Raw genomic sequence first — 24,557 nt, forward strand, 5'->3', positions numbered from 1 at the left:
TACAATGAGATAAATCAATCACTAGAGAAAAAAAATTTACAAATTACTGCCAATTACTCTTGTTATTTCTGAGTTATGGGGTCTGCTGCATTACTTTGAAGTTCCTTTTGGAACCTTAAAGATCAAAATCAAGAATCAGCAACTTATAATTCAATTAACCATCATTTTCTATGTTCATGCTAAGTGACGAACACTGAAAGAAAACATTGGAATTTTATTTTTTTTTAACTTAACAGACTTACCTTTCCCGTTTTTCAGGCTCTTATTGCCAAACTGTCAAAGTTCCAAGGATAACCTAGGTTATTTCTTCAGAGCATTACAATCAGAAGCAACTTAAATAAGCACTGGCAATCACATAGAAAATACAGTGTCATTAGTTGTGACAACTTAGATTCGAAGTGGGTTTTTGATGCTTTTTGAAATGACTTGTTCTAGACCTTTTAAAATATGCAAACAAAATTATCCTTTTTAATATTCTTGAGATTATCTTCTAATATTTTTTTGCTATTACTGATAGATTCATCAAGGTATGAAGTTCCCAACCCCCACCTTTCAGTGGCCTTGCTTTCGGTGTGGATACGCCATATACCTCCCACACTTGATTTCTATTTATAAGCCTGCTAAATTTTCAACTTGTCCATGCAATTTTATCTTACTTTCAGGCTTCTGCACAGCAGACAGTTCCCTGGATCAGAAGTGCAACATGCAACATGCATTAGGGAGCATTAAAGCCAGACAATTAAGTGCTGTTTCTGCTTAGTAGAAGAATATCTTCTTTATCATTATACACCATCAGCTTTCTAATGCCTTCAAGCAACAAGTCTGATGATTAATTTACATTTCTACTATACCTATAAAAATGCACTATTCTTCCTGACCTTTGCTACATGCTTTGTTTTTATATGGCATTCTTGACTGTCACTTGCTGTATACTATCAGAGAGGAGAATGTCACCAAAACTGAGAGGACTATGAGAGCAGCTCCCAGCTTCCCTAATAACTCTTTGCAAATTTATATGCCAGGATTAGGAAAATGGCTTGCAAATTACTGATAGTAATCAGAGTAAGATGATTTTTTTTTTTAGAGGAAACAAAGTCTTCATGTTTTTACGTTTGAAGAGGTTGATAAGGAGAAAATAGGGTCAAAATAAAGAATTAAGAGAATTGTTATGGTGTGGAAATGCATCTAGCCTTAAAAATTAATAATAGATTGATCAGAATTGCTAAGGGAATGGGTAATTAGTAGCTGCTGGTGGAGTGGGGTTGAGTTTTGTTTGGGTTTTTTTTAACGTAAATTTGATTTCTGGGATAGAGTTTTACACAAATACATTCTGATTAGTAGGTACTTCCTACTAGAAGTAGGAGCTTGAATCATGGTCATTTATAAACAGCTCTATGGGGAGTACTAAGCCTCTGGTCTTAGGCACTTACCTGATATCCTCAGGAAAGCAAAGCTCAGGCTCTGGAACCCAGGTCTTAATTACACAAGATACTTCCATGAGCAAACTCAAGGTATGTCAAGGAATATTTAAGAATTCAAGACTAGGTTTAATGAATCTGAGTAGACACAGTTTTGGAACCCTTCAGTGCACTTTACATTAATCAGTTCTAATTCTCTGGCTTTCCCCTATCCTGAAGGCTCTCTGATGTATTCTGCTATGGCACAGGTTTTGCTGAGTTTCTTTACTTGTATCTGCAGTCTTATTTTTCTCCTTTCATAAGACTGTCCTTGTCTTGTTTCCAAGTTAGTAGTGAAAGATATTTCTGATGAAAAACAGAAAAGGAAAAGTACTGGCTCACATGCTAAGCTATTTAAACCACTAGTTCATTCAGCTTTGCATGTTACAAGTAAGGAATTCTTATTTAAAAAAAAACCAAACCAAAACAAAATAAAACAAAACAAAGAAACAAAAAATCAAACTCAAACCATTACCTAATACATATTTTAAAAAATTGTAAAAATAGGTCAGTGGTGACTAGGATGGATCTGTGTGTGAATAGAATAAATTCAAGTATTGTATCAAGTATTGTACAGTAACATTTGGTGCAAGTTTAATGTCATTTTTAAACAAGGTGCTAAAACAATTGGCTTCTCTTATCCTTCATGAATGCAAAGGAAACTCCACAATTCCATTTAACGCGAAATGTGATGACAAAAATAGTCATGTTTTCTAAAGGTTTAGTGATATGAATCTTAAAAACTCTGCTTCCTGTAGTGTTTTAGTGCTTAATTGTGGGAGGATTTATCCACAGTATATTTTGACTAATGCTATTTTTCTGTGCGCAAGAATATTACAATTAACGTCTTGCTGTGATTTTTTTGTCTCTACCCTCTTAGTAATTTTCTGGTTTTACTTACAGAAGTAAAATCAAAAGCAGTAATGGTGCTGTTGTTCTTTGGTTTTGGTTTTGGTTTTTGTTTCACAGTTTTACAACCCAACTTAGTTATCCAATTCTCCATTCTGGAATTGTGGTCACTGTTGTTTTGCACTGTAACATAAGCAACATCATCAGCAGTATATGTCTAAACCAAGAGAGAAAAGGTCATAAAATGGGATATGAACATATAAAGCAGGGGGAGAGGAGGAGAGCAATATAACATATACTGGAATATCACATGTACTCTGTAACAACCACAAAATATGCAGTATATTACATAAAAGCCACTTTCAAAATAGTGGGTCTGCTTATATGAATAAAGTTTTAAACCCATAGAAATTCTTTTGCAGTTAAAACTTTTTTTATTGGAATTTAAATGTATTGTACAAGAACAAATCTTTTTATAGACTCTGCAGCAGATGGTCAAACACCATGCTTACCTACAATTATACCCAAAATTAGTGTGGTTGGTTATATCATCAAAGACAATAAAGGAACAAATGTTCACAAACAAATCTGAACCATCAAAGGTCCAACCTAGCCTGCAGAAATCCAGTTGGCCACATGAACTCCAGAATATACACCTAGTGCTTCCAAACACTGGAAAGTCTGTTAGATGAAGCAAGGGGTTAGAGTTCCTCCCAGCTGAAACAATTCATTAGTTTGTGTAAATGAGTTTAAATCACATCAGCTAAAATAATGTAATATTTATTTTTTAAATCACAGCTTTTAAAATAGCTTCTTTCTAAAGCAGTGTTTTTGAAACCTTTAAACTACAGCAATATCTAAAATCATAAAATACTAAGTGTTTTCATTTGCCTAGGAAAAAAAGGTTTTAGATAAACCACAGCTATTTCTTTTGGATTTGGAAAAGAGCCAACAAGTCAATTATTTGTTCAGTTCTATTTGCAGCAACAGAAAATAGCCCTAAATTCCATATGGCTGCAGAGGCAAATGCTGCTTCAAAGGTGGGTACTTCTGCTCAGAGATATTTCATGATAATCTTTCTCACAGGCAGTCCGGATACTCAGACTTGGTCTGATTAGGGGGAATTTACACAGTCAAACCAGAACTTAATAACACCTGCATCAGTCAGTGGAGAAAGTGTAAAAGAAGGTGGCTACAGCAGCCCTCATCTTTTCTCAAGTAATTCCTCTCAAGATTATTACAGGTTGGTTAGCTGATAAAAGAATGCCATCACATTTCACCTCTCTGACGCAGACTGAATCAAATTGTGCAACTTGTTCTTCGGTTATCTTGCAGCATAGACAGATAAAAGTATTCTTCTGTATATTTTCCTTTCAATGCCAGTGATACGGCTTTCATTGTTGCTCTAAACCAAATCACACTCAATCTTGAAACCCTAATTCACATAGGTATAGATTAGACTTGACCCATTGTTTTGGCTTGTTAAGCGCTTGCCTTTGTATCTATTGTCTGTCAAGTTTTCCAGAGTGGTCTATTCAGCATCAGCTCCCAGAAGTGACTGCTTACAATCTGGGTGTGAGTGTCTGAGTTAGAGGAAGTGGAAATCAAGAGAAACACTTCCATATTACCTTTTAAAACAAATACTGATAGAAGTCTTTTTCTTTGTTAATATGCTTTTCCAACCGTGGTTTGATATTTATTGTTGGTTCTTTCGATATTTATTGATCACAGTTAATATTTAGTAAAAATATAGTATAATAAAAAATTACTGATTCCTTAATTCAAAACTTCCTTGGAATGCATGAGGTTTTTGACTTGTTTGCAATTATCTGAAGATTTTAAAACACCATGAAAATTAACGGCATTGTTTTAGAAAATGACATCAGAAATAGTATGTGCACTTTAAAAAGATCTAGGGTTTATTATTTGTTTATGTTGTTTATATCATTTTAGCCTTCAGCATCACTAACTGAATTGCAGGTGAACCTAACTTTCACTTTTGAGGTTTCTTTGTGGTTGGTTGGTTTGTCTGTTTGTTTTTAATATATGCTGCATTTACTTACAGTAGAAAACATGAAAGAAACTGAGGAGAGGGAAGAGAAACCTTTACCTTCTTTGGAAAGGACAAAGATGCTGGTACTAATGCTAGTCAGTATGGAACACATTCTAGCTTAATTCTGTATGCAAGTTTGCCACTGTCATTATCATCAGTGCAAGTGTCACTTGTTCTGTGTGAGAATTAGAATGAGAGAGAGCACGCACAAGAAAAGCAGAAGGATTGTATGGCAAATGAGCATATCTTACTCGATGAATGAAAGCTCCTAAATTTTCAAAAGCATCTCAAGAAAGCATTTGTGAAAATAGCCTAATGGAATGGATCAGGAACATAATTTTTGAGTACAGATGTTCTTAAAGGATAAGTCAGACCTAGTAGGCTTCAAATGCCGACTCTAGCCTGAATCACCTCAATCCAAACGTTGTTCTGAAAGACATCAAATGGGAAAGTCCATCAATATTTCTTCCACCAAAACCCAGCTGAGAAGAGCTGCACAGTTCTTCTCCCTCCCTCTTTACTGGCCTTCATGCCTCCATCAGGTCTCTTGCATGCACAGTCTGCTATCACGTGACGATGATGGAAAACAGAACTGGATAGTTGTGTTGTTCCATGTGTAATCCTTCAGAACTTAGTCACAATACTTTGTATTTCGTGTGACAGGAGAGGAGAGCACTGCTTTGCTAATGGAGTGACACGGCTGAATGCACTGACAGAAGCTTTACAGAAAAAAAAAACAACAGTTAGTTAAGTTTTGATTGTGACATTTCTCATTAGACTCCAAGTTCTTAACAGTCTACAACCATTTATAGTCAGATTGTTCCACGATAATAAAATATCACATGTGTTTATTGAAAAGTTTCTTAACACAGTCTGTGAGTCCCAGCCACTTGCCTTGTGAAAGGGCTTCATATTCAAATGTAAATTTAAAGCTATAATCCCCAAATGTTTTGCTATGATTTCTAAACCACTCAAGCTACTTGGGTTGATTTTTCCTTTCCAATTGAGAAGCAGAATGCTTTACTGTTGTTTTAACTAAGACTAGAGGATTCTTCTCTATTCTATTTGCATTTCACCCTACTATCTTTTCAGAGCTCATTTGAATATGCAAAGAGAAACTTCTGATTGAGGGCATTGAACATAAAAATACGAACATTAAAAAACACTGTGTGAATAATGGCAGGAATCTCTGTAATTCAGATTGCATCCAGGTAGTGAACTCAAGAGCATTCCCATCTCTGGATCAGAATATCTCTCTCTCAAAATGAGATCTCTTATTCTGATCCCTTGGGGTGCACAAATCCTGCCTTGGTTTCTGCAGCCAAGGAAGTTGAGCCCATAACCTGAATGGAACCACTACACTCTCCAAACTTCTTCCTGACCTAAGAATTCTTATGTGTGTTTCTGCACTGTAAGAAGAATTTTACTCTCTAAGTTCCAGAAAACTAAAAAGAAACAGAAAAAACACAAGGCTAACATAAACGTGCACTCACAAAAGAACATTAAAAAAAAGAAAACAAAACAAAAAAAGGAAACAAAAGAAAGCCAAACAACCCAGCTTCCAATCAGTTGCTGCAGTTAGAATTGCAGACTGTAGAGCACAAAAGCAGAAAATCTTTAAAGAAAAAAAAAAAAAAAAAAGAAAAAAGAGACATTTGGAAAGATTGTTGCTGAAAGATAGCCTGGTGATGTTGCTTCCAGCCTGTTGCAGTATGGTTTGGTTTGTACTGTTTACAGTAGATAAGTATTTTGGTGTGGCCTGACTGTCTGTCTTGCAATTCTAATGACGTTGTATAGTTTACAAAGGCAAAAGAACTTTTCTCACAGGAAGATTATCTGTATAGTATTAGGATTAGATAAAACTAGATTATGGAAGCATTTGGCTTAAATTTTTTCTGCATCTCCCTTTCTGCAGAAAGATGGTTTGCTTATTTTGAGTATAATACTCACCAAGCAGTGGCTCCTCACATATAAGCTGTTACTGTTGTCCTGAAATCAGTGTATGTATGTTGACTTGCATCAGCTGAACACTTGTCTATGAATATTTTAGTCTTAATTCCTGAAATTCTAGCTGTGATTTGAACTCCTTTTCTTAATCTTGTGATCTGGAAATAGTAACTTCCTATTACCCTCATTAAATTTAGTCTGCATTTTCATTAGCTAAAGAGACAGGGATAACTTCACTTTTAGGATAAGTAAAGTTTATTAGTTGAGGTTTGTATGGCAAAGAGCAGTATAGCAGTAGGAAATAATTAAAACCACTTAACAGTCAAGGAAATATTACATCACTGACAACACAAAGATATAATATACCAAAAGTATTCATGTCATTCTCATGGAGGATTACGGAATTACATCAATATATGGAACAATTGTGTGGTTTATACTACTTCACATTGCCGTTACTGAATAAGTGAGAGGTTCCTAAAATCAAAGCTTAGGAAAGCTTAAAAACAGAGCATGGAGAGAAGAAACAGATAGATGCAATTAAAGGTCCTATTAAGAACTTAAATCTGCTAGCAATATTATTACCTGTAAACCATTCTAAAGATTAAAAAAAAAAAAAAAAAGTTAAAAAAAAGTCATACCTAGTGGACTGTTCACAGTGTTAACCATGTGGGTCTGGATGTTTAAAGTACATTATAGATATTTCAGAAACCTGCAACAAAACACGTATTTAGTAAAGGAGACTTTGCCCATCCTAAGTAGTCCATGATTGTTTAGCTAAAGCCTTTCTAAAAATGGCTGCTCTTTTTTATTTAGTAAATTACTCATGAATATGAGACTACTTCAATATTTATTGCCTTAATCAAGAAAGGATATGAGCAGAAACTTTCTCGGGGACCATTGAGAACCTCTGAAATGATGCAAAGGATGCATAAACCCAGACATAGAGCTTTTTCTTTGTTCTCTCTCACACATGCATGCTAACAAGTGTGTACACACACATGCCACTCACATTCTTGTCCTTGTCATTTCATTTCCCCATGCTTTCTTTTATAGCTATGGTAATGTGTCCAGCAGTCAATATTGACCATGAAGGCTAGATAAATTCTCAGGAAGGCAAAAAGCCTGCAATCTAGTTGTACTGATGTGGCAGGCAGGTTTTTGTTGTCATTTTTAAAGGGTTTGTTTGCTTTTTGTTTGGTTTTGTGTTGCCTTTTTTTTTTTTTTTTTTTAACATGATCCGCTGGAAAATGTATTTGGAGAGGAAAGCAACTCATAATGATGTTCTGTTGAAATAAGTGATGCTTGGCTTACTGAAAACCAGAAGGAATATAATGACATGAAAATTGTCCTTGTTCAGAAGCAGTAAGCAAAGATTATATATAATTGGACAGTCATGAATCAATGAAACTGCATACTTTTTCATGCATCTTGGCAAAAATTCAAGTTTCCTATATATAAGAAATCAGGATCAGAATACTTCTAGAATAAAATAATTAATTTCTTTAACTTTGTGTGTTCTGGGGTGGAACATGGCAACTTTGATCTTTCCATTTGAAATATATTCCATTTCAGTCCAAAATCCTTTCTGAAATATAATGGAAAAGGCTTCATTTTCCTTTTCAAAAGCAGTACTAAATTTAAACATCTATCTCGTAAGTATGTAGCAGGAGAAATAATTTTGAATTACTGGATTTTGCTATTGTGTATTCTGCAGTTGCTTGAGTCCATTTTAGAACTAGAGTCTGGTAAGTAAAATGTTCCTAGCTTTAATTTTGTATTATAGCATGGATTTCTGTTTCTGGACCCACTGCAACTTTTCATTCTCTTGTTCTACATTCTGCACATCTCTTCAATACTCCTTCCAAATTTCCTAGATCTTGTGATGGCCTCCTATTGAATAGGTTTTTCACACTCCTCTAGTGATGCTGATTCTTGAATTTGATGGGTATGACATTGCAGCTGTGAATTTGATTAGATAATAATGAGGTTTATTTTTATCCAACTGTTCTCATTTTTTTTCATCACAATTCTTGCATTATTTAGATACTATATATTTTCTAGATGTGTTGTCTGGCTCAAGAATCTGGAATAGAAACATAGATTAATTGGTTTAAAATCTGTATTCAGAATATTAGAGAAAAGTGGTATGAAGCAGGAAGGAAAGGTGTCAGAAAAGACTCACATCCTTGAGAAGTATATTCTGAGAGAATTGTCTTGACTGGAAATGCAGCTCTCAGCAGTGAAGGAGTGAGATACAACAGGTTTATTTTCAAGTTGAGGAGATTCAGTTACAGTATGGATCAAAGAAAACTGTTTCTTTGAAGACCAGTGGACAGGGAATTACTGACAAGAGAGTGTCCTGCTAAAAAGAAATTCAATAGTTATGATGATCTCTAATGAATTTCAAAAATGAGAGACAAATCTTGAGATACTTTATTTACTAGCAAAAAGGCAAAGTCGTTTCTCCAAAGGGAGTTGTAAGCAGAGGAACTTGCTCTGGAGATTTCTCTCATTCGTCACATCAGTGCAAATTACCAAGGAGAAAAACAGGAAATTACAAATACTGGGAGACTTGTCAAGTGTGTAACAGATGCAAATTCACAGAGACATAATTTTAGGAAGGGACAGGGTATTTCTGTTTCTTCCTATCTTCAATAACAATAGATCATAACCCCAACCCTCTCCTGTGCTGAGACTACACATTTATAGTACACACTATATACACTTTTATATACACTTTTTTAATATACACTTTTATAACTCACAGCTATTGCAAGCAAATTTTACTCAAGCTTTAAATTGATATTTTGAAGTAAATTCTTTCAATCATGTTTTAGTTCACTTTCGAAAGTTTCATGCACAGTTGTCCAAACCTGTTCACTGTTTGCTTCTTCATTTAGTACATGTAAGTGGCTACATGTAAGTTCAAACAGGACACTGTTCAACTATCTGAACCACTCAGGTTTATAGGATGATGTTGAGAGTACTGTTCACTAAAATACTGTAATTCAGTAAAGAATTTATATGACTTGAAACTTGAAGTTTCAAAGCTAAATAACATGGTTGAAAGTTGAATCCTGTGAGAACAGACTATTTAATGAATACTATTGAGCCCACTGTGTCCAGGAGCATAACAGTGTTTCAATCTCATGCATGTTACAGGTAACAGTAAATAATATCATCCCACCTTAGGAGAAGGTCTAATCATGACAATTTTTGTCAGTGTCAAAAGCTGGCAAATATACGCATGGATATATATACACACACGTGTATGTCAGCTAAAAGTTCATATATCACAGCCAAAACCAAAGTGGATGACGCAACTTTCTTTTTTTCCTGCTCATCTAAAATCTTTGTGGTCGATGCATTTTCCTCTTTCTTGAGTTCATTTGGACTTGTTTTATGATATAGTAGAGGAATTTATGGTGCAGTGAAATTTACTTTCTTATTCATTTGTTTACTATTGGCCTAGATAAGGTTGGTTATTCTCATTTTTATTTTCTAAGAAATGCAGCAAACAGGCAAATAGACCTGTCATCTCTAGTAACATCACATAGGGAAAAAAAAGGATGTTGATAAGAAATTTACTCCTACTTATTTCTGTACCAACATGGGCAAGGGGAGGCCTAGAGGAAAATATTTTTATTTCTGCAGTTTAACAATTTCCAGAACAAATGATTGCATTCAGGAGTCCTATTCATAGGAATATAGAGAGGAAAAGGACTGCAGGACAAAATCCCAGTCCTGAAAAGATAATGAATTATATTTGAATTGTTCTAGGAAGACTTGTGTCTATGTTATTCTGAAATAATTCTAACAGTCGAGACTCCATCATCTTCTAGGTGATCTACCCTTACTGTTGAGAGGGTTTTTGCCATATCTACCCTGAATATTAATTGCTGCAATTTAGCACATTTCTTTTTGTCCTGTCCATCATTGTGATTGAGAACAGGTGATTTTCTTATTCTTTTGAAACAGCCTTTCATGCATTTGAAGGCTATTATCATGTTCAATCTCGGTTGTCTCCTTTCTAAGCCTAATTCTTTCAAGCTTTATCAAAGTTCATGTTCTCTAGACTCTGCTCATGGTGCTCTCCTCACATTTTTCTCAATAGGCTCATATCTTCCTGGACTGTAATGTCCAAATTTGTACCTGTATTCCTGCTGAATCTTTATTAATGCTGACCTGAAAGGAAAATTACTCCACATTTTTTGCAGGCTATACTTGTGTTTGTACACTCCAATATGCTGCGAGCAGATGCCGACTCACAGTGTCACCCTGAACCATGTTCAAGCATGGAGACTCACACTAAAACTAGGCAACTAAAGAAGTACCCAACATTTTATCCTCCCACATATCTATTAGACAAATATGATAAATGTTAATTCAAGATTAGTAGACTGAAAAGATATGCAAAAAACAGCCTTTAGCTGTCTACCAGAAGAGATCAGTGATCAACATTTACTAATTTCAGAGTGCTTGCCTCATCCCCTTCACCAACAACTGGAAATCTGATAATCTTTCTTGTCAAGAGAGAAATATGCATTGCAGATTAATGGTCAGGTTTGTGTTAATGCTCTGGGTTTTATCAGTCCTTGTGTTTATAGTCATTCACGTCAGAAAATTTCCTAATGAGGTTTGTGTCTATGGCTAAACACTGATGAAATGTCTGCTGATCTCATCACTGTGACCAAAAATCTCAGTGGTACAGTAGTTTGTCCTTTTCATATGAAGAGATTAAATTAGAGATTCTAAGTGAATTAACAAAAACTTAACTGTTGCTTACCACCTGGGTCTGTATTGAGTAGTGACACAGTAATTCCCCACTGTTAGTCATATTTACAACCAACATTTTCCTGAACTGTACTGAAAAGGAATAAGCAACCTTCTTCAAATGCATAATTAGAATGTTCATTCTGAAAAACTAATCTTGTGAATCTGCTTATTTCTGAGCTTCTTTAGTGGAAGGGAGTCTTTATTGTATTGCTTACATATTATAAATCACCTTTGATGAAAAAAATGAAAGAAATGTAAACTAACTGTTGCATTTTAGAGACTAAAAAACTTTTTCATATACTGAGTTGTATCATTGAAGCCCATCTTGATTAGAGAAGTTACTTTAGAAGTTTTTAAGGTTGTAAGCTATTTCTCCCTGTGCAATTCAATAGCTAGTTACCAGTTAAATATCATTATATTATACCGTATATAGATCCAGTGTTCTGGAAGAATTCCACAAGAAGCAAATGCACTGGTGGGATATACTGTATAGCTAATGGATATTTATTTTAATGGCATAAACATTGCTCTAAATCTCTTTTTGCATTAATGATAAATTGATCATTAGTGTGAAGTAGGTGAGAATTAAAAATGGCTTCTAATAATTTATAGCTCATATTGATTTTGCTGGAATGATTTAACACTAAGGTAGCGTCCAGGTCTTTGGCTTCTGTAGATTCCACTCAGGTCAATGGGATGTTTGCTGAAACCATCCAACAGTCTGCCTTTCAGCTCTCACTTTGCGGCTTTCAACCACCGCATATGTGCTGGAGCTCAAAAATATGTGGCAATCTGAGCGTTGCTCTTGCTGTAATTCATGAACCTTTGTGTGACTGTAATTCTGGTGTAGACATTTGGCTCTTAGCCAAATGACTGTTACTCATCGTCCCATGTGATGGAAGCTCAAATGCTGCTTACTGCTGTAATGGGAAGGTGAGAAACAGTGACCCCAGCCCAAGTTTTGAGTTAGGTTATGTGACTGAAGGAAGGCAGGTCCCCCTTAATTGCAACAAAACATAGAGCACATGCCCTGTTAGGTACTCAATGTGCAGACTATCCCTGTTAGATGCTTGATACAGAGGGTTTATCTCCTACACTCGACCTGTTGCAGGTGGTGTGCCCACACCTCGCACTGAGCTTTATTTCTAGTATTGTAAGTTTTAATCTGGCAGCAGTGATTAACATTTAGGGTAGAACTGTGATGTTTTCATTAAAGCTACCTTAAAGGAGCAAAGTAAATGGGAACTGAGATTCTTAGTACCTGGTATTGGAAGTTTATATCATATCTAATCTCCCTTCAGTACTTTTTTTCTTTCTTGAGTAGGAATTGAGTGAAAACAAGGTGAAGGCTCTCAGGGCATTACTTAGGGTAGGAGTTCTATTGAGTAAAGTACCCTGATTTGAGCTATAAGAATTGACTAATTTTAGGTCCAGAGGTCATTCTGAAAAGAAGTATTTGAAAGATTTGTTCAATCCCAACTAAAAAAATTAATGACAGAGAAAAGGCATTTAATTTTTTTAAACTAAGCTCACAAAAATTATGAAAGGGAACATGATTTTAAAAATGAATTTTTTTTTAAATTTGATTCTTTAATTTTAATGTTACCTTTATTTTTCACTACAAATAATTTGAGACCATTTCATGTTGCCAAATTAAAAAAATGAAAACTGTTTAACTGGAAGTTTTTTCTTGGCTCCACCGCTTTTGCTGCTTTATAAAGTGCTTTGATATCTCCGGATGAGAAGGACTACTAGTACTAGGCTTTTTTTAAACAAAGCAGCCACAGATCAGTAGCATACACTGTACCAATTCTGCTAACAAAACAACAGTTCTGTGAGAGGCAGGGATATGGAAAAAAAAGTGATAATTCATATTATATGATTGTCTTCTTCCAGTGCATGGCATAATTCTGATTGAAATTACTGGCAGTACTTTGTGTGCATCAAAGGAAAAACAGCTCCAGGAACTGACATCCTGTGAAATGTGGAAGAGCTATTATTGGCTAGTGGTTCAATACGGTGGTTTTTGAAACCTTCCTAACAAAACCCGTGAGCTTTTTCTGGGCAGTAACGCTCAACTCTGTAACCAAAGATGGTCAGCAGTGTACCCATCTTTTCCATTGAAATTTATGATAGTTTAGCATGTGCAAAGACTCAAAGAGCAGGTTTCAGAATGTAATCCTTTTCAAGGCCCCATTCTTCTCATTTTACTTGTTAGAAACAAAATTAGATCCAAGGGTGTTAAAAGAAAGCTGCTAGCTTTCTAAGCCTTTAAAAATATGTATGCATTGCATATTTTTTCTCTGAGTACATCTTTTATTATGCACTGAAATAAATAGGTAAAATTAGGCAAGTTTTGATAGAGCTGCAATAAAATTGCAGCTGAGAAGTCCTGGATTTTCTTTCCTGTTGCAACCTGTTTTTAAAGATAAGCTGGTTGTGACTCTTCATTTTAATTATATAGCAGGAGCTTTGTCTTAGGTAGGAAATTTTTAAATATAAGTCATTAAAAACTAAAACACAGGTATGAATAAAATTATTTTCTGTTTTCAACCTCTTGATATTTGCAGCTATTATTTGCATATATGCTAAGGAGAACAAGCTTGGTCTAACAAAGTTTTTATTGTGATAATTCTTTCCCATACAAATTCTCCCTTTAAGCAAAGTTGATCAAATATTTACAGGATTGCCATTTATCTATGTAAAAAAACTGAGGGAGGCCTATGCTTCATTATGGACACTATATTCATTATAAACATTGGCATTTTTCATGAAATTATCTAAAAGTGCTTTAAACACAGCATTGGCTTTAAAGTTGCACTGAATGTTCTTTTTAGAGCTTTATAGATACAAACTTGTAGGTGTAGAAGACTTAATCCTGCAATTTAATAGTGCTGGAAGATTAAAGCCTTTGGAACCTTGCAGCATTGGTGTGCAGGGTGCAATTCTACCAAGCCTTACTCATGCAAATAACCTTTATCTTTGTGACTCTTAATATTGACCTAGTTTGTCAATTAGCCATTAAATGACAAATGCTTTGTAGGGATTTGTCCAAGAACTTTGAACTTTGAAATGCTGTGGCAGAGGCAGGTGTTGAACTCCCATCTTTTCCATACTACCAAAGGGGAGTGTAGAATAATGGTTTAGAGGAGAGTATAGTACATGACCTGATAGTCTAGTCATGTATCATTACAAGAAGTAGTTAATATTAGAATGTCACTGGATGAAGGATGTGTACTGTGCCAGTAAAATGTAGGTAGCTGTACTTTTCTGAATGCTTCGACAGAGGTTTGTATATTTTTTATATTAGAATCCCCTATATTTGTCCTTAAGAAAAGAACAGAACATATTATCAGATAGTCTCTCTCATTAAGGTAATTTTCTTTGGCTTCTGTAGAAGCTTAATTTTTCTTGCCCTAACAATAGGTCTGCTCAAAGAAGTACAACATAAAGGGTTTTATCTGTGTTATTGATTGGCTAGAAAGTGATGTGTTTGGGACTACTGGAGCTTCTCCAGTGACTATTTATTTATATTGGGGGAGGGGGGAATCAGTATTACTTGGAGAAAAAATAACTAGAACTTTCATTTAACATTACAAAAGAGGGTATTGCTTAATCCCTGAAGTAGGAAATTGCTTTTCTTCATGATCCATTGCTTTCATACTGTTTCTGGCTGCTGGTGCTGAAGGAAAGAAAAACTATGTTCTCACTCTGTTTTCACTGTATCTATTTTCTTATCCTCTAGCAAAAAAAAAAAGAGAAAAAAATTGCATGCTAATTTGTTGTTGAAGTAAATACAAGGAGGGGAGAGCCTGTGGATGAAAAGATCTTTTTGTGTCAATTGGGCATTTGCAAATATGGAAGCAGAGCGAAACTTTATGTGGAAACTTGAAAAAAAAGGAGATTAAGGATTTGAAGTAGTATATCAAAGTTGAAGTACATGAGCTATTGCTGTTCTTTGAGATGCCGTTATGGTTTTAAACCTAAATTCAGCAGCATGTTCCCAGAAGATGAATGTTGCTAAGGAATGTTTTTTCTTGTGTTCTGATCTTGTACATATACAGAGAGAGAATATGGCAATTAAAAGCAAAAGGCATAGCTGGCTGAAAATGATGGTACCTTGTTTCACCTTGCTCAAGACTCATTCTTTTTTGTTAAAAGCACCTATTGTTTTATTGCTTCTCATATGCATTACAAAAATATAGTGTGTTACAGCTCAGTGCTGGAAAACACAAATGGACTGTAACCAAGGAATGATTATATAACTTTGGAAGTTACATACTTAATTAATGATTCCCTGACATTGTCAGGACAGGTCACAGAATGCATTTTAGAGTAATTGTAAGTTACCAGCAGTGGTTTTAAATTTTCCCCTAGGAACACCAGCAGAAGTTGTATTTTCTCTTTTCCTTTCACTGGTGAGTCCTGTTTCTTTTTTTTAATCTGATTGCTTTTCTATTTTTTAATCAATTTAGTCTTGCAAATCATAATCAAAGGTTATGCCAGTAAAATAGCAGTTTGAATATAATTGAGATAGCAAGTTTTTGATCCAGGTATATCACAGAAGAGGTACATGTAGGTTTTATTTTGCGTTTTAGCTTGTGCTAGCTATATGAGGAAAATAGCAAGACCACACCATATGTCCAATAAAAGCTTCATTAGAAAGGCATTAGTAGATTAATCCAACTTACTCTGTGGTTTATTTTATTTAGAATGTAATAAGGTAAGTTCATTAGTTTGCAGACTTAATGTTTTCTACTGTACTGCAAAGCAACCAGTAACAATTCCACTGAGACTCCACAGATCTCACTAACACCTGTCAAGATAAACACATGGCTCTCTAGGGGAATCACCTTGGCAACGGAACTGAGGGAATCTAGAAAAAAAGTAAGTCTTTCACACACAAAAGAGTGTTACATGGTATAAACTTGATTAATGATTTTTCACATACCTCTGAGGTCATATATCTCTTTAAAGCAGAAAAGGAAAAGTCAAATCAATCACCGAGGAACAAATATTTTGGAATGTACAATACTGCATTTGAAATGTGTTTTAAAGAACTTTTTGGATGTAGAATAATTATGCAATTTGAATTGAGCCTCAGAAAGGCTGTCTGAGACCAGCAATTCAGTCTCCATCCCCCTAGGGCTAATATATCAGATTATAAGGATTATTGTAGTGGCAGTATTTGTGCCACTACATTTAAGATTATGTCAGCATTTCCATTTTAAACCTGTATGGTCAGAGGTTCATAACTCAGCTATAGGAAATTTGCTTGGCACTACAAATACCTTTTCTGCAAAATGGTGACACTTCTTCTAGGGGGAAGGGCGGGATGGGGAGAAAGAAAGAAGCTTAAAGCTAAATAAGTATTTCTACATTTTAAAGTTATGAATGCCAAAAGTTAATGCCGTCCACTTACAACTCTGCTTTTTAAATTCAGTTATTTCTGCAGCTGACTTGTAACACTACCAGTGTCTGGAGTCTAAAGCACCATATTGCACTGGACAAATAGCATGCTGTACCTTGTTCCTTTCTTTGTCAATAATGTTGCAGGACTAACACGTTCAGGGAAGGCAGGAGGTGGAACTCCAGTGTACATCTTCTCCACCAAGGCCAGCAGAGTGGGGGATGTCGTGTGATGTTCATGAGTCATAATGAGTGATAGAAATCCTGTCAGGAAAACCTGCTTAAGAATGCACTCCTAACTTTAGGTACTACGCAAACATCATTTAGGGCTCTCTTGGCTTCCAGCAGGCTTCCCACCAATAAAAAAAAAAAAGAAAGAGGCAATCAATTTTGCCTTGCAAGGTCTTTAAACTCAATTTCTCCATTTTCTGGCTGTTGCACTATGAGTCTATTGTGAGTTTTGCCTTGACATGGCATTTAATATCTTAGTTATTGTGCATGGTAAACAATATCAAGAGCTGCAAACAACTCTATAATACACAACTTCTCCTATTTCTGGACATCTTTATGCAAAGCCTATTTGTTCATATACTTAATATGCTTGTACTGGATATAAAAGAGAAAAACACTGGGCTCTGTTATTGGCATTTGTCATCAAATTTCTTGATGACTAATTTACAACCTATTTTTGTGGTGGGCTTTTTTTTTGTCCCTAGCTGGAGTTATTGCTGAGGAGTTCAAATCAGTAGCATTGAAGCTGTATCAGGGATCTCTGTTTTCTGCAGCAATGCAGTGCCAATTCCTGCAGCAGCACTGGTACATATCAGAGCCTTTTGCAGGTTCTGCGGCAGTCTAATTGCCCATAGAATTAACTGCTCATGCAGTAAGTCCAGAGAGAACATAACTACAGCCTGCCCTGGTTGATACAGGGCTACAAATCTCTTAAATGCCTCTATGTGTATACATGTGGATTTGGCCTTAATTCCCGTGACTTTACATTGGAGTGAAAGCAGGAACCTAACCAAAGTGTTAGAATCCTTTGTGCAAAGTTATACCGAAAAAAAAAGAGAAAATATGAAATTAAGTGGCATCACAGGAACAGGAGCCAGCAAAACACAACCCCCACTGGACTGTGAGCCATCCTCCTCAAGACATGTCAAACCAGGGCTAGTGCAAGTAAGGGCGGACAGATGTGGCAAAGTGCCCTATTGACTTAAGGACAAACCAGGGCTATTTCAGATCAAGAAGGACCTTCTTTTCAGAGTCAAGATTCCCCACTGGAAAATGTTCTCCACCAGCCACTTTTGTTCTAAATTGAAAGGATTTGGCTTATCGTTTCAATGAAATGAAACAAAATAAAAATCAGCTTGCTTTTGACAGCAAGGAATAGGGAGAAAGAGATTACTTTATACACACAGAGTCAAAAAACATTTAGTATGAAGATTTAAGCCTATTTGGATGGACAGAAAGACTTACTAACTGTACCAGGATTTATTCTGAACTGTCCACAGAGAGGGAATAGCTGCACTACAGAAAAAGCAGCCTAAGTATTTCCATTGTAAACTCCCCTTTCTTACATGATCACCAAAATTTTGAATTTCTCTGTATTTTATGACTGCCCAAATACTCCATCCATCCTCCTAGAATTATATTTTTTTACCTTCCAAGTCTGGAAGTATATCATATGATAAAGTTTATTGGCTTAAAGTAAAGGGTTTCTGCCCTAGCTTATATAGGGTTAGGACACAAACAGGACATGGATGACAGGCCTTGTTTCAGTGTCTTGCAATTCACTGGCGTTTGAAAGGAACATTGTCTGCTGTTTAAAAGAGGAAATTAAACAGTGTATAGGTCATTAAATTCATCAGAGTTTGTAGTGGTGAGAGGAAACATTAGCTTGACTGTTTTCTCCTCTAAGCCTCTATCTATTGGATGGATAAATATAAATTCTGGCCTGCTTAACTGTAATCACAAAATATCCATGTGTTTTCAAATGAAGTGAGATTGCAGATCTAATAGTGGAGAGAAGCTATAATGTAAAACATAGGTAGTGCATAAGTTTTGCATAGTTAATTGTATTCCCGTGATAGTATTCCTGTAATACAGATAAATATTTGTCGAGATGTTTTTCTATACGAGTTTGCTAAACAACATCTGAGCTTCAAGAGTTTAAGAGTGGATGTTGCAACACTAACTAGAGATGGCCAGAGAAGCCTGGTTGCATAAGGCAGCACTTAACCTAAAGGAGCCCTGAATTTAACTGACAAGTTCTGCTGGCCTAAGGCGTGGTCTGCTCTTCAGTTTTGCTGGTGTTGCTGAAGTTGTCCATCTTAACTGATACAGCTGTACTGCTGCAGAGAGATATGGTCATACCAGCAAGAAGTATCTGATTTTATCAGAAGAAATAATGTAAATTATTCTCATGGAAGGATCTTTTGTTTGTACAAATCTTCTTTAGGAGCACTTGGTGTTTACAGGATAAACACCTAGAGGAATTTAGAGAACACTAAACACTAGAAGAAATTAAGATGCGTTTTTACAGTTAAGGATATTCTTGCTCATAAACTTAGGAACCTATTGGTATTAACAGAGTTCATTTGGTGGAAATACCTTGATTAAAAGTTACATTTACTACCAATGTGACCTGCACAGCATAAGTGGTAAACGGGGCTAGCTTGAGATACTAAAAGTTACCTTGTGAGCACTACAGTTTATTTTCACACTTTATTTGCTATGCTTACAATGGGACATTTATTTGTTTACACAAACTCTCGTTTATTGCCTTCTTTTGTACCACTTCTGCCTTCTTTCAGTGAACCTTCACAGATACCACAAGATACCACATTGTGTTGGGAGTAGTGATTCTGTGCCCTTGGGAAATGAAACCAGGTTATTTCAACTTCAGTTAGTCCTCAGCTAACAAAGATTCACACTCTTATGTCAGCAGGGGGTAAAAAAGGCAAGCATTTTAGATAAGAAATACTTGAAATAAAAAATGCATCGGTTCATAATGTTTACTTGCAGATGCTTTTAACTTTTACTTGTCATTAAAAAGCCTAACTCCTAGTGCCAAAACACCCAATTAAGCTTTCTAAAGAGAATCACAGAATTATAGAACCATTTAAGTTGAAAGAGTTAAGATTTAACTCCATTGAAGTTAAGATCATCATTAACCTAGCACTGCCAAGTCTGCCACTAAACCATGGCCCCAAGTGCCACAGAGAGTCTTGGAATGGTTTGGAACAGACCTTAAAGATCATCTAGTTCCAACATCCTTGCCATGGGCAGGGACACTTCCCAGTAGACCAGGTTCCTTAAAGTCCCATCCAGCCTGGTCTTGAACACTTCCAGGGATGGGGTATCCACAACTGCTATGGGCAACCTGTTCCAGTGCCTCACCACCCTCACAGTGAAGAATTTCTTCCCAGTATCTAATCTAAATCTCTACAAGTCTTTAAATACCTCCAGGGACGGCTACTTAGCCACTTCCCTGGGCAGCCTGTTCCCCCTGGGCAGCCTCTTCCAGCAGTTGACAACACTTGTGTTGTAGAAATTTTTCCAAAAATGCAATCAAAACTTTCCCTGACGTGACCTGAGGCCATTTCCTCTTGTCCTATCACTTGTTACTTGAAAGAAGAGAACGACACACACCTACAACCTCCTTTAAAATAAAACATGCAAAAATTATAAGTATATGATTACCAGAATTTCCTTCAAATTGGAAAGAAGTGCTAACTGTTATCAAAAAAAAAAAAAAAAAAAAAAAAAAAAAGGAGCAAGAGAGGATTTTACTCCCTGGAATGTCCTTTTGCCTTCCTGTCCCCATATGCCTTTCACTTGCTTTCACACACACTTCCTTCTTCACCTTCCTGTTACTCTTTTCATTTTCAATCTTTTAATGATATTTTCTGAAAATTACTTCTCCCCATTTCTCACCCATGCATTGCATTTGATTACTCTTTCTCCTCCCTGAAACCTGGTTAGTCCCTCTCTTGTTTGTGGTTCAGAGTGCAGAGCCAGGAAAACGTCACATGTTATTACAATTAGAGCCACTACATCCATGGTGCTCAGCACATTGCCAGATCCAGAAAGGGATGCCTACTTAGGCGGCAGTCGCCTCATTCAGATTTTAATAGGATATTTAAAGAAGAGTTAGATGCCTAAATAGCTTTGTGAAGATTGGCCTCTGTGTCCTCAACTCTTGGTTTCGATACACAGCAGCAAAACAATCCATTAATTTAACAGTACCTAAGTAGTGTTTAACATCATAATGTAACACCTAAAAATGACCCATTATAATCTATCTGATGAAAAAAACTTCTCTAAGTAGCCTCCAAGCAGAGGTTTAAACTAGAAACTTTAGTGGCAGTTAAGTGTGTGCGCTGCAAAAATAGTACACATTTAATAAAGTCAGGTACTTAAACACCCCTTTTATATTCAGTAAAATATTAAATTAAGTACCTTGGAAGTACCTAAACATTTTATTCATTTGTCCTTGGTATTTAAGCACTGTAGGCCTCTCTGACACAGTAGATGGCAGATAGAGCAAGAATTTGGGTTAAACACATCCACCAACACAGAGAAGAGTGCTTGCACAAAGTCCTATTGGATCCAAAGTGTATCTTCAACCAAAGCTGAATAAACAATGCTAAGGCTGGAAGGGATCTGTGGAAAGCCTCGATTGCAAGATTACACCTAATGGGAATCCCTCAGTGGGGAGCCAACCACATTTTCCTGGGTGCCAGTAGGGAAACTCCCGCTATAAGGTGGCACAATACAGCTCTTAATAGCGGCCTTAAACAGCCCAGCAAAAGTTGGTCTAGACAGGACTTGCCAACCGAAATTGTATCTGAATAACTGCGTTACCAACTGTATCGTTACACGGTTGGCAATACCGGCTTCCTATTTCAGGGAAGTGATAACAATTTTAAGTTCCTCGTCTGTAGAATGTCTAGAATCATTAAGAACAGTCGGTTAACAAGTGCCTGTTTCTAAAAAGGCAGCAACATGTGAACGATTTACTGAAAAACTGGTTCCAGTGACTGAAATATTTTGTTTCCTGAGTCAGATTGATAGAAAACCTAGTGGTATTTATGGATGAAATTTCTAACACACATTACTTGCGTGAACAGGAAACATATATCAGGGGTTTTAATTTCATGAGAGCTGGCAAATCCAGCCTGACGTTTCTTTAAGGTTTCATTTTTTTTTCCTTCTTTCTTTAAGTCCAAAACTTACGAGAATTTATTGTCTTCTATTTTTTAGGAGGTGCCAGTGCATGGAAGTTGCAAGTTGATAGTTTGGAAAATTGGTGTTTCTTCTTTTTCACTGAGGCTTTTTGAGACAGGTTGGAAAAGTCACTGACTTCTTCATAAGCTGCTTCTCCCTGTGGCGAGCCGGGGGTGTTACAGGATAACCCCCTCTCCTCGCAGGAGCGCTCCCCCGGGCCGGGGCGCGGTGCGGTCTCGGCGAGGGAAGCCTCCGCCGCCCCTGGGGGCTTCCTCCGGGTGCTTGTCTACTCTTCCAGGCAGCGCAGAAAGGGCTCGGGCACTCCGCCTGGTGCTTTCTCCACTGCGTTAAGGTCTTGTTATAATTTACCTCGGCGTCTTGGCAAAACTTTGAGTACGCGGCGAGGCTGCGTTGCGGTGCGTCCAGGTGGGCAGGGGTGTGACCAGCACCGCCCCCGGGGCAGGGCAGAAGCTGCCGCTTGCTCGCCCCTGCTCAGGGGCTTTGGGGTCTTTTCACCCCGCCACGACCCCGCGATGAAAGGCGTTTCTCTCGCCGGGGGGAGCAATCCGCCCTGGGCTGAGCAGAGCTGGGGTGAAACGCCTTTCTCTTTCTTCAGCCTACGCAGCTCAGTAAAGGTTGTGACTTCCTTTCGCATCCGCGTGAATTAGCGCCTCAGCAAATTGCAGCGGTTTTCGTTTAAATTAACACGAAATGTATAAAAAAAACCATTCTCACGCCCACCGCTCGCCCTCTCGCTTTCACGCATCCGCACCCCGCACCCATGATCTCATGCTGCTGAAGGCATGGCACAAGATCTACGGCAGGCTGGGAGCGGGGGAGGGAGGGAGAGAGAGAGGAGGGCCGGGAGTGTGCGGCTCGCACACCCTGCTGTGCCCAGGTGCGGTACTGCAGGAGCTGCGCCTCCGCGCCCGGCTCCGGGGGGCGCAGGACCCGCCGGGGGGTGATAGGTTTTCCCTTTGCGTACCGACCCCTTGTTTTTAAACGTGACATCTCCCACCCTCGGCTGTGTGTGTGTGAGGGGGCAGAGTAGCCCTCCCCCTCTGTTTTCAGGGTAGGCGTGGGGCGATCGCCGCGGCGGGGCCCCGCACCCGGGGGGCGATGCGGGAGCTGCCGGCGCCGCCCTGCAGCTGCGTGGGGAACGAGGGAGGCTCAGCCCAGAAAGGCTTTTTTCAGCCCAGTTTGCGACCGCGTCTGCGGTGGGCGGCCGAGGTGCGGTAGTTGAGTAGTGCCGGAGAAAATCCCGGTAACTCTTTGTTCGGCGCCGTGTATGTAATTACCGGATAATCACAGCCGGTGCTCGAATAGACAGAGGGAAACATCGGATGGGCGAAGTTTAGGCCAATTAAAAGACCCGAAACCGTTCTTTTTAAGATGAAAGTGGGTTTTCAAGACGCTGGTACCTCTGAACTATCGGAGGAGGGGAAATGCTCCCGCTGTGCTGCTGACTCCGCGGCGCGGATGGGTGGCGGGTGGGGAAGAGCGGCGTGTGTGTGTGTGTGTGTGTGTGTGTGTGTGTGTGTGTGTGTGTGTGTGTGTGTGTGTGCGTGTGTCCCCTCCGCACCGCCCGAGCCGTGTTCTGGCAGTGCGCGGCTCCCGAAAGGCTGAGGAGAGGCAGCGCGACTGTGTGGGAGCTGAACTCAGCCTCCCTCTTTAACATAGGCTCGTCCTCTGCATTGCATCCAAGCCTCAGCGATTTGCTGTTCGGAGACTGCAGATTTGCATAGCCCTGCTCCTCGCAAGCATGCTTATTTTTATTTTTATTTTTTTTTCCCAGCTTCTTTCATAAGGGTGCACTATTCTCCATGAAAACATCCTCGGGTATTACTGTCAGTAGCCAGACCACTGAGATTGCCGGAGCAGCCTGATTATTGTCTGGCGGCGTGTGCGACTGTGTGTGTGTGTGTGTGTGTGCGCGCGAGTGTGAGTGTGTGTGCGCGCCGGGAGAGAGCTCGCTCGGTGAGGGCTCACCAGTTTGGAGATGAATGGAGGGAAGAGCAGCAGTTTGATTTTTCTCTGCTTTCCCAGCGCCGGCTGATGGAGTGGCATCCCCTCTTTTCTTTTTTAGCAGAAATGTGGCATGATTGGCTACACTGTGGATTACTGAGGATGGGGGAATGCTTGGCACTCTCGTAGCCCTTGCAACTGTGGAGTATTGTTAATGAGCACCAGCCCCGCGAAAGCTGAAACTAGCGATTGTATGGGCGCGGGGCTTTTCCCCTCTTCCACCTCTTTGCGAAGGCTCTGAACTGCCTGGATTCTCTGCCTCTGACTATGTCTTGGATTGTTTTGGGTAGAAGAAGACCTGGAGAAAAGGATCCTCATAGGCTTTCCCAAAGGGAAGAGATGGCTAGCCTGGTGCGGTGAGCTGCAGCCAGCGCCGTGTGCGTGTGTGCGAGCGCCTCTGCCCAAAGTTTGCCTCCGTTGCTGTGGCTGCTGCTCCTCCCGAGGACGCCGCCGGCCGGCTCGCCGCGCATCGGAGGATGGGGGGGCTCCTTAGGGGCAGCCCGGAGCCGGGACCCGCCAGCAGCGGCAGCAGCAGCGCCGGCGGCCGCTTGGCCCTGCTCTGGATAGTCCCGCTCACTCTCAGCGGCCTCCTTGGGGTGGCGTGGGGCGCCTCCAGTTTGGGCGCTCACCACATTCACCATTTCCACGGCAGCAGCAAACATCATTCAGTGCCTATCGCTATCTACAGGTCACCGGCTTCCTTGCGAGGCGGACACGGTGGGTTCGGATGCCGCTCGGTGTCCCGCGCGGTCGGTGTGCGCCGTCCCGCAGAGGTCAGGCGCGGGCTGCGGGACCCCGCGGGCCGGGGC

The 24,557-nt window shown here is 38.7% G+C and overlaps 1 protein-coding gene across 35 annotated transcripts in view; it reads left to right on the forward strand.

Annotated features, from left to right (window-relative positions):
* NRXN1 (neurexin 1) overlaps positions 1–24,557 on the forward strand; it is a 711,718-nt gene that overhangs the window by 402,436 nt on the left and 284,725 nt on the right. For 2 of the 35 annotated variants that reach the window (XM_032683758.1, XM_032683760.1), the window contains exon 1: positions 23,351–24,465. The exons of 30 other annotated variants lie outside the window; for them this stretch is intronic. In XM_032683758.1, coding sequence (XP_032539649.1) covers positions 24,225–24,465 — 241 coding nt within the window. In that variant the 5' untranslated portion in view covers positions 23,351–24,224. Of the gene's footprint in view, positions 1–23,350; positions 24,466–24,557 lie in introns of those variants that run through there. 3 more of the 35 variants (XM_032683762.1, XM_032683763.1, XM_032683759.1) reach the window with 3 other exon arrangements.

The sequence above is a fragment of the Chiroxiphia lanceolata genome, chromosome 3, assembly GCF_009829145.1.
Source record: "Chiroxiphia lanceolata isolate bChiLan1 chromosome 3, bChiLan1.pri, whole genome shotgun sequence".
In the NCBI taxonomy this organism is placed as follows: Eukaryota; Metazoa; Chordata; class Aves; order Passeriformes; family Pipridae; genus Chiroxiphia; species Chiroxiphia lanceolata.